This window comes from Theobroma cacao, chromosome 10 (genome assembly GCF_000208745.1).
Source record: "Theobroma cacao cultivar B97-61/B2 chromosome 10, Criollo_cocoa_genome_V2, whole genome shotgun sequence".
NCBI lineage: Eukaryota > Viridiplantae > Streptophyta > Magnoliopsida > Malvales > Malvaceae > Theobroma > Theobroma cacao.
Window position 1 is genome coordinate 16,797,797 of NC_030859.1, and position 15,572 is coordinate 16,813,368.

The 15,572-nt window shown below is 34.2% G+C and overlaps 1 protein-coding gene across 1 annotated transcript; it reads left to right on the forward strand.

The window, feature by feature from the left end:
- LOC18586979 (protein SAD1/UNC-84 domain protein 2) lies at positions 7,495-14,511 on the forward strand. Its single transcript, XM_007010609.2, has 2 exons — positions 7,495-8,820; positions 13,848-14,511. Exons 1-2 carry the CDS (start codon positions 7,720-7,722, stop codon positions 14,151-14,153), a joined length of 1,407 nt encoding a protein of 468 aa, XP_007010671.2. The 5' UTR covers positions 7,495-7,719; the 3' UTR covers positions 14,154-14,511.

Genomic DNA, 15,572 nt, shown 5'->3' on the forward strand with positions numbered 1-15,572 from the left:
ATTAGATCATTAACTTTATAGATACTTATGAAACTCTTTTCATAATCTCTAAATCACTTTGGCCAAGGACTTCAATAAGCTAATGTCAGCCAAGAATTAATAAGATATGTCCTTTTGAATCACTTGGGGTAATGATATTTATCTTGACCACTCATTTATCTTCACAAGCTTCATGCTATACCCAAAAGTATTTTGTTTTGGCATCCTTGGTTAGGCACCCATGAGGATGAACTCAAAGCATAGAACTCCATACATAAGACAATATGGTGTCTCAAGTCTTGGGAGTATTTACACAACTGATACATGAGAAGTACTGTATAGAAACTTAAGTGAAATACCAAATGCACTTCTCATGACAATTCATGCTCAATGGACTTGTTCTTTTAGGTAAACACCTACATTCTAGTTCCAAGTCTCTCTATACTTCAAACTATGAGGTCAGTTGCTTACTTCCCAAGTAAGTAAAATAGAATGTACCAGTCTCTAGGCATTATTGATGTCCAATCTCAATGATACATTGACTAGGAATAGCTAGAGATTATGCTTTGATGAATAGAGATCTTATAAATGCAACTCGTTACAGTTCCCTTGCAAGGCATATTAATCTCATGGACTTCATTCAATTAAACTTATTATTGAAGAAAAACCTTTAATCATTAAACATGAATGATATTGTTAGATGATTGGAATCAAGTTTTAACCAATCTTAATTGGTTACAGGGCTCATCCAACATCTCTTACTAGCATAAAGCCAATTGCTACCTCATCGTTTGTGGATCAATCCATCTAGCAATCGTGTCTCCATGTAGACTTGCTTGTGCCTTTTAATGTAGTTAATTGCTTTTATCTATCTTTGTATTATCCATGCATCACATCATATCATATTACTAATTTAAATCTAATGAGACCCGAGTTCTTTTATTATGGTTTTATTGGTACATTAATAATGTTTTAAACCTTATATTAGTTCCATGAACTAATGATCTAAATATGCTCTTATTTGAGCCTTCAATAGGTTGTATATGGCCTTGATTATACACATGTATATAGTCTTATTTCTTTCTTTCTTTGAAACCATTCCAACTAGACTATACTGCATGCATTATATGCATTTGTCATTTTTCATTGTGCCATATGCCCCTTTTAAATTTGACAGTTTCTTGTATCACATTGCATCCTATGTAATTGTATTACCAAAGAATTGTATTCACTTCCACTATCCTCCTCATGTGTATGAGATAAATACATTTATACATTCAATTAAATCTAACCCTTTGGATCCCTTTTAATAGAACAAAGTGTATAACTCCAACGGAAAGCATATTTAGTAAATTCATCTCATATGAATAATACATCTTCAATGTATCCTACTAGGTCCATGGAGTTCTCATACATATTGTTTTTGATTTGTCACGCAAGTGCACGTATCGTTAACAAGTAATATAATAAAAAGTAGAATTCATTCCCACGGAGAACTAAATTAATTCCTAATTGATAACTACTAAAATTATAACACCCTAATCTTATCCAAACAACCTAATTATTGAAAAGAAAAATTAAAATTAATCTAAAATCCATCAGTAAAATTATTTTATTAAATTCGAGTGACTACCAGACCTAAGATTATGATATCCCTCATTACTTCTTCTACTTATTGTCTTTCTCTCTTAACTTAGTTTAATGGATTAAGTTGTTAAACTAGAATCTTAATTTATTTACAAGTCTCTATCCAGTTTCTTGTAAAAATATCTCTCCCAATCAACTTACTATATGTCTATGCAAATTAAATTGAAGAAAGATTTCATTAAGTTCGTACTCTAATTTTAACTATGTATGGCTTATAGGTGTATATCTACTTTATATGCAAATCAAATCATCTAATCAACTAAGTGTATTCGATCATACGCTATTCTATTCTAGGTCTACCTAAATCTCCTTCGTAAGGTTTAACCTATGTTTTCAATTCAATCTAATTAGTGATTAGGCAACTAGAAGCATTAATAATAGAATAAAATAAACAACTTAAATCCATCAAACATAAGAAAAAGAGAGATAAATAAATCGAACTACGTATTGAGTTCAATCATAATCTTAGATAAATGAATTAGTTCTCCATCAAGTCACACATTATCAACAAATAAAGTTTAAACATTGAAACTAAACCAAGAAAATAAAAAAAAAAGCAAATAGATAGAAAACACCAAGAATTGTAATCTTGAACTCCAAATCTCCTTGAATCCTTTAAATTCTTCTTAGTTTCAATGACTTTGCAGCTTGAATCTTAGTTTTTAATCTGATATTTCTTTATCTCCTAAAAGTCCTCCGAAAGGCTGTTTTTATACAGCTTTGAAGTTAGGCCAAGTTAGGTGAAGAAAGAAGTCAACTCCAATAAGGATTTCCTCATCAAACTACGTGAGTTGCAGCTTACCTCCTCCAAAGCTACGACCTTGATTTTAAATAGAAGAAATCACAATTATTCTAGGACTACTGTAGTGCTCTAACTTTGACAAGATTTTTTACCACCTTCCAAGTCGAACTGGGTGAAGTGGTAAATATAAAAGTTGTAGCTTTTTCACTTAGCTTTCCAATGGTCAAGAATCATCTCATTTGGAGCTCTTTAGAAAGAGTTATGGTTGAAATACGGGGACATGTGTTATGGAGTCTGCACCTTAAAATTGCTCTCATTCTTCCATTAAAATTCTTCCTTTATTAAACACCTACAAAAGCACGAATAAATTAACAATAAACTATCTTAATTACATTAACATCAAATTAAGTATAAAATTAACTAAGATTAGATTGACTCACTTAAATTAACTAACTTAAAATAATTTAAATAAAACTTATTAATTTTTATGCATTATTACAAGAACTACATTAAATTACTATTAAAATTAAGCTCAAATAACTCTACACTAGAGAGTTATCACATAGGCATCTCCATGTAAAATCTTAAGAGTTAAATTTCAATGTAACCATGTAATACTGAAGAAACTCTTTTTTAAGTGTCATCATGCTCTCACTAAATCTAAGTTCCTTTATAAGAGTAATATTTGAACTCTTTTGAATATTCCATGATGTTACATACATACATCTCAATGTATGTTTGGAATTGTATTGATTTGGAATAATATAATTTGGCTACATATATATTGGAGAGATATGGACCAAATTATATCACTATATGAATTTGCTTTCTTCTTTAAACAAACATCTTTATATTCTATTCATAAGAAAGTTCCATTTTACATGAATTTACATTTCATCTTTTGAATGATTAATTAATAAGTAAGAGTAATCTTCACTAAGATCATATCTTAATAAGAGTATTTCATACTATATAGCACATATGATCTTATATTTGAATTCTCTAAACATTTCAAGAATTCAAATTATATTTCTTTAAATATATGAGACAAAATCTTAATTTGGTCTTCTGTAAACTTAAGAATTAGGAATATTTGCAATAGCAATTTATGTTCAATAGTTCGTATGTATAAGACCTTTTGAACATACCAAGTCATTCACTTGTGCATGAAATGTGATTTAGTCATGTAGATAAGAATTACTAACTCATTTATGATTCTTAATCAAAAAGATCTAGGTATCTTCATACTCTAATTCTTATTTCAATGACCAAGACTCAAATGCCATAATTGTGATCGTATGCAATCAGTTTTCTTGACATTTATATTAAGCATTGACTTACTAACTATTGTTTTGCACTTTATGTCATTACTTAAATGCATTCAACATATAGTATCAAATACTTATGGTGCTAATACAACAATAGTAACTTCTAGCTCGATCATAAATTTTGGCAAAATAGAAACTTCTTTAAGCTTATTCTTCTTTAACTTTTTCAAGGAAACATTTTTAGTCCCTCCTTTATTCATCTTTACCATAAAGATGTTTGAGAACATTTTCAAGTTAGTGCCCTTATAGTGGTTGTCTTCCTAATTCATAATTAAGACAATGTAAATTCCATCTCATGCGAGCTCACTCTTAATTATGAATTGTATTTGGTGGAGATTATGGAACGAAGTCGATACTTAGCTCATGATAAACACATTGCTCTAGCATTCCCATCAATCCTAGCAACATTAAATCGTAGTTCTAATAGAACTATCTTCTGTCTTCTTACATAGAAATAATTTCTATGTTATCTCATACCTTTATATATGACATTGATTATAGAACAATTTTTTTGATTGCAAAGTAATACATGTCGCACAGATGTTCTCATGTTGCTTTTGAAGCTTTGTAGTCATAGTAGCCAACATCACATATGTGGCTTAATGAGTCAAATGAGCATCCCATGCTTTATCACTATTTGCCTCAACATGGGCTTATGGCAAAGCTTTTTATAGATAGACAACCTTTTACTTGAAAACATTTTTCAAGTCTTGGTACCTTTCAAAAGCGTTTGGTTTAGTGAGTTTGATTTGCATCTAAGATGCACGATAGTGATAGATTTTTAGCCATTTGCATTATATATAAACATGTTTGAATTAATAAATAACATACATAAACTATTTAAAACAAAGTTTTTAAATTTTAAATAGTTCTCCCATTATTTTTTACAAGATGATAACTCTCCATATCACCTCGAGAGATCTCTACTAAGATTCTTGTGACACCCCACTCACAAAAAAAAAAAGAGAAGAAGAAGAAGAAGAAGAAGTAAGTGGGGGCCAGCAAGAGAAGAGAAAAGAAAGAAGAAAAAAAAAGAAGAAGAAAAGGGGGGGTCGGCTAAAAAGAGAAGGAAGAAAGGAAAGAGAAGAAGAAAAGTCAAGCTGCCAAAAAAGGAGAAAAGACAAGAAAGAAAGAGAACAAGAAAGAGAAGAGGAAAGAGAAGGAAGAGAGTGGGGGGCTTGAGGGAGAGATATGAGAGAAAAAAAAAAAGATAGGGGGAGCAGCATCTTGGGGAGAAAAAAAAAGAAAGAAAGAGAAGAAGAAAGGGAGAATGAGCAAGACGATGAGGAGAAGAAGGAGAGGGAAAAAAGAAGAGAAAGAAAAATAAGAAGAAGGAGAGAAGAAGCAACGACAGAGGAGAAGAAGGAGAGAATGAGCAGCGATAGAAGATAAGAAAGAAAAAGAAAAAGAAAGAGAGAGAGAGCAACGACGGTGCCAGAGGAGAAAGAGGAAGAAAAGAAAGGAAAAAAAAAAAGAAAAAGAGAAAGAGAAGCACCGACAACAAGGGGAAAAAAAGGGAAGGAAGAGAAAATAGCTAAATACACACACGAAATAATAGCGAAGTAGCGTCCTGCTATTGTCAGGTGAGTAGGTGGTAAATTTCAAAATTATATCCTTATAATATAATATATATATGTCATATTTGATAGTTGACAAAATTGTGGACAACATGAGTTGGTAGAAAGCTTTAGATTGTTTGTGTTTGTGACAAGGATTTTAAATTTGTTTTTCTTTAAAAAATATATAAATATATATATCTACATGTTTTTAAATACGGGGAAACAAACCTTTGACTGACTTTCACTTCAAAATCATAGCTTGCAAGTTTGTGTGATGTTTAAGCCAATGGCCTTTGTTTTGATTCATAGAAGTTGATGATAAATTATTTATTTCATTTAGCATGCCGATTTGGTAAATATGCCATGCTTTGAAATAAATTATGCACAACATTCATTTTATAATTATACGACTTTTAATCTGTCATGTTATGCAAATGTATTAAATTGCAATGATTTTATTTTAACGTGATTAAGATACTCTGGGTAGGACCTGTTACCACACAAGGTCAAGAGTGGTCTTTGTGCACAAAGTAAGAATTGTTTATTATCACTATTTGATTGTAAAAAGGGAGACTTGGAGTCCCAATTTATATTTAGTGATGTGGGTAGTTCCCACGAGTAGGCAAAAGGGGACCTGAAGCCTCGATTTATATTTAGTGATATGGGTAGTTCCCACGAGTAGGTAAAGGGGGACTTGAAGCCCCAATTTATATTTGGTGACGTGGGTAGTTCCTACGAGTAGGCAAAGGGGGACCTGAAGCCCCGATTTATATTTTGTGACGTGGGTAATTCTCACGAGTAGGTAAAGGGGAACCTAAAGTCCCGATTCATATGATGACGTAGGTAGTTCCCATGAGTAGGTGATGATGTCTGAGATAGTAAGCCTAAGGGCTATACATTTTAGTTCTAAGTATATCTATACTTCAATCTATTAGACTGGTTGCTTACTTTCCAAGTAAGAAAAATAGAATGTATTAGTCTCTAAGCATCATTGATGTCCAGTCACAACGATATATCGATAAGGAACATTTAGATATTATGTTTTGATGCATAGAGATTTCATAACTATAACTCATTATAGTTCCTTGAAAGGCATATTAATTTCATGGACTTCACCCAATTAAACTTATAACACATTATAATTAGCATCTTATTGATGAAGGAAAACCTCTAATCATTAAACATTAATGATATTGTTACATGATTAGAATTAACCCTTAACCTATCACCATCTAATTTCGCATAGGGTCAAGATCGAGCATCACCTTTTTTTTCAAAAACCAGTAATTTGTCTCCTTCTAATGTTGATTGAAGGTGGCGATCGCCATTTTGTCTTTTAGTTGGCTAGATTTACAAAAAAGGGACCAATTTATTGCTGTAACCTTTTTTTTTAAGGACACGAAAACCATTTTGTCCATTTGTCGACCAAATTTGGAAAAAAGAGACCAATTTGTTCTGTAGCCTCCTTTTTCCTCCCATCTCGACTATTTATCTCTTTTCCAATCTTTTGTCTGTCCCCATTTCTCTCTTATCTCTCTCCAAAATATCCTTAAAACTCAAAAGAATTGAAATATTGCAAAATAATTTAAAAAATTTAAGACTAAGTGTTATTGTCACAGGTCATTACCTTCTCCCAAAAAACCTAACTTGATGGAGTGTACAGTACCACACTTACAAGTTTTCCAAGATCCTTTACTTTCTCCATGTGAGATTAAACACTCTGCTTAGTTATTTTGAAATGCTTGATGTGGCATCCTTTTTCGCCAAATTTGACAATATCCTCGCATTGTTGGCCACCCTACTTGCCTCCCCTTTGGAGGTGTTTGGCGTGGGTCGATTCTAGGTTAAGTTCGCTCTGATACAATTATATTACAAGACTATTACTTTCCCACCTAAAAGCTAACTGGATGAAAAGTATAATATTTTTTTTTTCAAAATTTTTTTATTTATTCGATATGAGATTGAAACATTTAATTTATTAATTTTTGAAATATTTGATATGAAATAAATACAACCACATTAATTAATACAAGCTTTACTTGTGACTGATTTTGATATATCGAGGATTCTCTTTGTCCCAAAATACATATATACTTCTCAAATGTTATAAAGTTTTAGTAATATAGTTTTTGTCTCTACCATTACATTTGTTATGCAGCAAATATCATGTAAAGTTACAAAGCCCACTTAAAAGTTGCAAAACAAAAGAAACTGCTGACAAGTGACAACAACTCACCATAACTTGGACCGGTGGGGCCCGAAATCCAAACGCCGCGATTCCAAAAATCATTTGAAAACACAGAAGCGCTCAAAAGTGCCTCTCGCTGACGGTTAAGATTCCCTCTTCCCTAATTTCTCGATCCCCTCCGAAAACCAGACCCACTTAGGGTATTATAATTCGTTTTCAATTCTGTTCTGGGGTTTAAATTTCGATTCTTTGGGGTTGATTGGATTCGAAACGACAATGTCGGCATCTAACGTCTCCATCTCTGCCACCCCCGCGGCGGTGGCTCGTCGTCGGCCGGTTGTCGTCGGCGAGAAGAAGTCGAGCATCGAATTATTGACCGCCGAACCGAACCCTAATGGAGTTAACATTGGGGATGATAAAGCAGGTGCGGCAGCCACTGCCGGTCACAGCAGAGATCTGAGCCACCATTCCGTCCGTGGCGAGGCGTCGAAGGACACGGTGCAAGCGAGAAAATCCGCTCTGGGTCAAAACTCGAACGCTACGCTGCGGCGGACACGGAAAGGAGTGGTCAACAAGACTGAGAAACCCCGGTGGTTGACTGTTGTTAGTATCTTTATTAAGAATTTAGTGCTTTTGCTTGTTTTGGTTGGGTTAGTTCAGATTATTAGGAGATTGGCTTTGAAAACTGGGGAGGTTAGTGGGGTTGGGACACAGATGGAATTAACTGAATTTGAGGGCAGGGTTGCTGAAGTTGAGAGTTTTTTGAAGACTACGGCGAAAATGATTCAGGTTCAGGTAGAGGTTGTTGATCGGAAAATTGAAAATGAAATCGGTGGGTTAAGGAGAGAATTGAATGAGAGAATTGATGATCAAATTGGGGTAGTGGAGAGTTCATTGAAAAAATTGGAAGAAAAGAGTGAGGGATTGGATAAGTCCTTGAGTGAATTGAGGAGTTCGAATTTGTTGACAAAGGAAGAGTTTGACAAGTTGTATGAGCAACTGATAAAAGAGAAGGGTGAAAATGGTGATAATGAAAATGCAGTGAGTTTGAGTGATCTAGGAGCCTATGCAAGAGAGATTGTTAAGAATGAGATTGAGAAGCATGCCTCAGATGGGCTTGCGAGGGCTGATTATGCTCTGTTTTCGGGTGGGGGAAAGGTTGTTAGGCATTCTGAGCCCTTACTTGTTGGAAAGGGTAGCAACTGGTTTTTGAAAAGTAGTCAAAATGGGGTTCATCGTGATGCAGACAAGATGTTGAAGCCAAGTTTTGGAGAGCCAGGACAGTGCTTTCCGTTGAAAGGAAGCAATGGGTTTGTTCAGATCAAACTCCGCACAGCTATTATTCCAGAGGCTATTACTTTGGAACATGTTGCCAAGGTAATGTTTTCATTATGATTACATTGTTGTAAACTTGTTAACTGTTTATTGTTCTACTTATGTTGATGCCTTAATTTTTGGTTTGGTTTGTCATGAAATGTCCAGTTAGACTTCAGTTTCTTTAGATATTGAGCCTGAAGCTCTAATATAAGATCCATAGGCTGTGAATATATGAACTCGAGCTCCAATAGCAAGTCTTTTTAGCCAAATAATTTACAAGTGATATGAGTTATAGCTCTATTCTCAACCCTTGATCTTCAATAACAGTCTGCCTCTTACTTCTTCAAGACCCTATTTTTCCACTAACTACTAGGTTATAACTTTTAATAGACTTCTTATAATTAGGAGATCTAGCCTAATTTGTTTTTTAATAGCCTCTAGTTTGACGGTGGAAACAATTCTTATAAAGTTGGATTGCATGGAACTTATGGAATCAAAGAAAAAAGCATAAACAAACATAATATTTATCTATTTATTTTCAGAGGTAGGATGCAGGATTGAGCAGGGTCTTAGTAGTCTGTTATAACACCCTGCTCAATCCTGCATCCTACCTCTGAAAATAAATAGATAAATATTTGTGTATTATTTTTCCTTTATACGTAAATAATGAGGTTTAGTAGCGTTTCCTTTCCCTTGATATTGGTTTCAGGCAGAGAGAAATAGGTTAATAATACAATGATGGGGCTTGATTGAGGAATATTTGTCAGATGAGAACTAATTAATTCATTAATATTTACTTTAGCAGAGGCACACTTTTGGAAGTAGTGGACGAAGATATAGATATTTCTAGCGTTGCTAGATTTGCATTGGGTAAAGAAAGCAAGTGCCACTTTTACATGTAGAAAAAATTTGGTATCTAGGACGGGACAGTTGATGGTTTGTTTTTCTTCTATTTCTCATTTTCAGTTTGCACTAGACATTTGCCACCTGATAAGATATTATCAGTTACTTTGAGAACAAAAACATACTTTTACTAGAATATTATTTAAGTGGTTAAGATTGCCTAAAAGCCTTGTTAGCTTTTGGCCTTTTTTTTTTTTTTTAATTTACAACATCAAACTTGAAGTTGCATTATTAATTCTTGTTAATTTGTTTGTCTTGTTGTTTTGCCTATCTCGACTAAACAAGCATTTTATAAGGAAATAAATATGCATTTTAAATTTGGAATAAGAAAAGCTTGCATTTGGATGAAGTCATCTTTGCATCTTTGATCTAAGTGCATCTTGTGTTGAGGTATAAGGGGTGAAGGACTGGCAAATTTGTAATTTACCTTTGTCACTCAATTAATGAATGGAAAAATCATTCTTTGTTGAAATTTCCATCTATCATTCCTGATGCCTAAATTAGGATGACTTGCCTCCTTCTCTTTCTTTCTTTCTTTATATATATATATATATGACTTGGTTTGATGTAGCATTGCCCTTTTCATAATTTTAAGATAATAGCTTCCAAACATATCATTGAAAATGTTGAAACATTGAGCCAAACAAACTAATATGACAACCAGTACTTTCACAAGAAAAATAGCCAAATATGCAACAAGAAATAATAGGCGTGAAAAATAAAAGCAGCAAGAACATTGGGATTTATGTGGTTTGGCTTTAACCCTATTGTTCATGGGTAGAGGCAATGAGGAATTTTCACTATAGTCAAAACAGGATGAAGACTACAAGTTTTGGTTCCTAGAACTCACCTGTGGATACCATGCACGCCGCAACCTAAGAGCAAGAGCTCTTACATATCTCTAAACTCCCTAAACTCTTTCTTTTTCTCTTTCTTGTGAGAAGCAAAAATGAAAACCAAATGGAATTTGATTACTCTTTTTGACTTTTATACTTGTCATTTCTTGCAACTCCAAAAATGTCATTAATGAAGGTAAAAATAAGGGCAAACAATGGCAAAGGGAAGAAAAAATGAAAACCAAGGGTGATGGAAAGAAAAGGAGAAAATGGAAGGGCAGCACTTGAGTTGTCTTATTTTTCAAAGTCATTTACAACAAATTTCAGAAATATCACTTTGTTATATTGGATTTGAGGGTTAATGGGCTATATAATTATTTCTTATTTCGATTAATCCAATTAACAAATTTTCAATCTTATAATCGACATCGGTTAATTGAAGGTCCATTTGGAAGTGCAGTGTAGTGCAGTGGGAGCCTCCTCCCACTGCATTGTACCACACGTCCAAATGGGCTTTTAGTCAAACAGAACAAGCTTGTGAAATTAATCGAATAGCTGAACAAATTGAATGGTTTTGATTGAATTCTTTGATTAATTCAATTTTGACCAAATAATGCTCACCCCTAGGAACAGTGTTTTGCCCAGCCATTTTTTCTTTTTCCTTGGTTTGCATCTTTGCCTTTGCCATTGTTTATCTTTATTTCTACCTTTGTTAATGACAATTTTTGGAGTTGCAAGAAATGGAAATGGCAAGTCAAGTAACAAAGGATGGACAAACTCAATTTGATTCATTTTTGCTTCTTACAAGAAAGGGAAAAAAAAGTGAGTTTAGGGAGTTTAGAAAATTGTAAGAGCCCTTGCTCTCGAGTTGTCTGGTGTAGCTAGGGATCACAGAATAACTTGTACTTGATAGGTTTTGCTTTAGTGTTTTTGTTTGAAATCAAGGGTGGGGTCGGGTTTTACAATAAAAAATGGGGAGAGTCGGTTTGGGTTTAGGGTTCCCTGCCTCACCCCCCCAGGGGTATATATAGAAATAATGTATTTTACATCTATAGATTTATGTGTATCATATTAAAAAATTAATTATTTAATTCTAATTAGAATGGTTAACTATAACACTATAATATATTAAAGGTAAGTAAGATGCAATTTACATTAAAAATAAAAATTTACATAACTATTAAACTAAAGTAATATCATAAAAAAACCAATTTTGTGGCAGGGCGGATGGGATGCGGGTTGTATATTTTTCTCAGGTCGGGGCAAGGTATTTTAGTTGATAACTTGGTGTGGGGGTGAGGCATAAAAGTTGATAACTTGGTGTTGGGGAAGGCAAAAAATCACCTTGCCCCATTTTATCAAGTTGAATTTTGAGCACCAATACTTGTGGTACGTTTATCTTATTTTGACTATAGTGGAAATTTCTCATTTCCTTTACTTGTATACTTAGGTTTAAAGTTGAACCATGTAAATTCTAATGTTTCTGTTTCTTTTTATTTTTTGCATTATCTCTTGCTGCATATTTGAATATATTTCTGGTGAACTTTTTTGTTGTCATTTTAGCTTGCTTAGCTTGGTGTTAAGGAAATTCTGCAAAAGAAAAGCCAGACCCTTAGGATTTCACTATGCACAGCTGATAGCTAACAGGGCAATTATTTTTTGCTGCAGCAAGTATAATTTTTAATAGAATAATGTTTTATTGTTGCTTTAATGTGCTTTATGCTTTTTGATTTTGAGCAAGATGTTGTGAAGTAAGTCTGAGGCAGACTGGCATGCCTGCAGTTTATTTAGTATAAATTTTGTTTATGTTTTATTGTTGAGTGATTCTCTGATTGGCACATATAAACTATTTTCTTGTTAATTGTAAATTTGTTAGTTTTTTTGGTTTTCTACATTTATGTTTTATTTGTTCAGTGGTTGTCTCTTGTGGACTTTTGCAGTTTATTTTTTCAATTTCACATTTCTAATCTATTTTTTTACTTCTTTTTCCTAAAATTTAGAAAGAAAGGATGATTTATTTATTTTCATTTGGAACTTTTTAGAAAATATTTGAAACCTATCTTGTGATTTTGCCAATAGAATGAAAGACTTACTGATGAGAATTCATATAGATTAGGATATGGTAGAGGTAATATTGAGGTGAAAAGAAGCAGCAATCCATTCAGAATAACAATGGTGGGTGGCCAATGAATGTCTCCCTCCTATGTGTAGAATTCTGTATATTTGTAGGAAGTTGATGATGAATTTTCACTTAGAGGAATCTAGCCTTTAGTTAAATCTCAACTAATGCAATTTTTATAGTTGGAGTGCAATTCTGCAGCTGGATTTGCCACCTAACCTAAGTTTCTCTGTACAGGCCCCAATGACATGCACCCCAAAGTGCTTGTCATCAAGGGAATGGCCTTTAGTTTAGCTATCAAAACTCACCTCAATTTGTAAATGAGCTTTATGTTACTGTTACAGAACCTGACTTTCTTCTATAAATGTCTCAGTAATATAAACCCTAAAATGCTTGTTTTCAAGAATGTAGCCTTTATGCTAGCTATCAAAACTCCTGTAATTTGTCGAGGTGGTTTATGAGGCTGTGCTTCAGTCTCCCTTTTGGTGTCTCCAGGTTTATAATATGGAGCTGTGTACTCATTTTTGTGGATGGGATGCCTATCTGCAGTACTGTTTCTTTTTCTCTTTGGAGTAAATCAGGATCCTATAAAGTAGAGACTGATGTCTTTTCTGTGTATATGCCCTGAATCTTTATTTGGGTCCTCAAATGGGTATTTAATGCTTCAATCAGGATGGTTCCCTCAAGAATTATGTAAAGCCACTTATCCTGCATTTATTGTTTGCAGTTAAAACAGCATAGATGCAAAGCACTTCTGAAAAAAGAAAAAGGTCTTATTTCATATCATGTGCATGCAAATAATTATGAGATAGACCTAGGAGAATGACTACATGAATCTCTTTTTTTTGCTCATCTATGATCTAAATACGCTAGTTCGTTTTCTGATTGCTTCAACTCATGTGCCCTTTAGTGTGCCTTGGTCTTCATTCTGGTGAAGCACCACGGTAAACAAATACACAAACATCTAGCTTCTAGGTTTTTTTATTTAATTAAAACATTTATTTTTGCAAAGATGGAACCTTCGTATGATTGAAAGTAAAGTTTCTGACAGTTTGAAATTTTGAAGTTTGCATTTATCATCATTTATCAACAGTGCTTGCCTTTGCTATTAGCTACCTTTTTCCAGCAAAAATAAATGAAGGGCTAATTTAAGAGAGCGCTCTTTCTGTTTCTGTTCTCTATCAACTTTATCACAAGTGCTAAATGTGTTGTTCTTGTACTGTGAACAGAGTGTGGCTTATGATAGATCCAGTGCACCCAAGGACTGCCGTGTCTCTGGCTGGCAGCAAGGTCGTGATCTTGATTCACCAGTTGATGGCTATAAGATGTTTCTTTTGGCAGAATTCACGTATGACCTTGAGAAGAGTAGTGCGCAGACCTTTGATGTATTGGATGCAGCAGGTGTTGGCATTATTGATACGGTCAGGCTGGATTTCTCTTCCAACCATGGAAGCCCCTCGCATACCTGCATTTACCGTTTGAGGGTGCATGGTCATGAGCCTGATTTTGTTTCAGTGGTGAAAATGCAGCCTTGAAGCAGATCATACTTTGCCATCTGCTGCATTCCTCTTGTAATTGTTGTTTTTTGTCTCTGTATTTAATTACTTAGGTCATTGTACTCACTAGATACGGACTTCTTACTGTGTTAAGATTTTCTTTTCTGGGTAGCAAATGAATGTGATCTACTTGTATGTTTTTAGTTAGGCTTTCCTTGAATTAAGAACATTGACATGTATGAAGTTTGAACCAGAAATAGATGAGCTTTAGTCTCTCCTCCTGGCAGGAAAAGTTTGATAGACCAAGACAATTTGCTTTAGTCTTTTGGTTCATTGGGTCTTGGTTATGTTGTACAAAAGGCATCTTGTAGATTGAAGATGGTGTGAAACACATAAATATTCAGTCTCACTCGAGTATCAATCGATACAATTTTTCTTATTGCATTTCTTTATGAAGACGAAAGCATGGTTGCTCAACAAAGTGTTCCTGATGTGTACTGTGCCCTGAAAAAAGGGGGTTGAAAATTCCTAGCTTTGTTGGATGATGCCTTGTTTCATTGGATAGGGGACAGTTTTGTTCCACACTCACCAGTGTCATGCAAACTATGAATTACTATAATACCATGTCACATATTTCATTGGAGTTTTTTTTGAATGCCCAAAACATGAGCAGAGACATCCATATGTGGGTCTCGTAAGGCCCCATGAGTACGGCTGGCTTATGCGATGCAAGGGCCCTTTAGAAATAATGTTTTCATGAATAATCTAATCAAAATCTGAAGCATAATGATTCTCAGCCACAAAGGATACAAAAATCATTTTAAAACACGGGCCGCTTGGGTGAAGACAGGATGACTAACTCTTAACTGTCGGTGGAATTATCGTTATTTTCTTTGTTTCTCAGGTTTATAATTATAATAATCAAATAATTTTTCCTCATATATATATATTAAAAATTAAAATTTAGAAAATATTAAATTCAAAAAAGTTGTAATAAACTATTAAAAGTAATTGATCACTGCATTGAAATATTTAACTTATTAATTAATGAATAACCTCTTGCTTAAAAGAGCGGTCCAAATTCACCTAAAAAAAAGTAGTTGACCACCGCATGATTTTAGTTGCTCTAACATAAGCCGAAGTTCATCGCCAGAAAAGAAGAAAACAATGGCGGGCATGCTGCAAGCAGCTGGTGCTACTCTTTCTGTTTCAAGTCTTGTAATAATTCTGATGATTCTGCTCAACTCAACTTCATATGCAGCAGCAATAAGTGCTTCACTGCAGTCCCTCAACGGCACTGCCTCCGTCGCCGCCGACGACATGGAGGTGGAGTTCGTGATGGGTTCCAATGTCAATCGAATGCTAGCAGGGACCCCACATCCGATCGACGCCAGCAAAACCCCTGGCAAACCAGCTGGGAAGTCCCTGCCTCGTAAGAACTCCCCAAAGAAAAATCAG

Excerpts from the sequence above, each read along its gene's own strand:
- LOC18586979 (XM_007010609.2), top strand. The coding sequence starts at position 7,720 with ATGTCGGCATCTAACGTCTCCATCTCTGCCACCCCCGCGGCGGTGGCT. Across the intron at positions 8,821-13,847 it reads CTTTGGAACATGTTGCCAAG|AGTGTGGCTTATGATAGATC; the intron begins GTAATGTTTTCA and ends TACTGTGAACAG.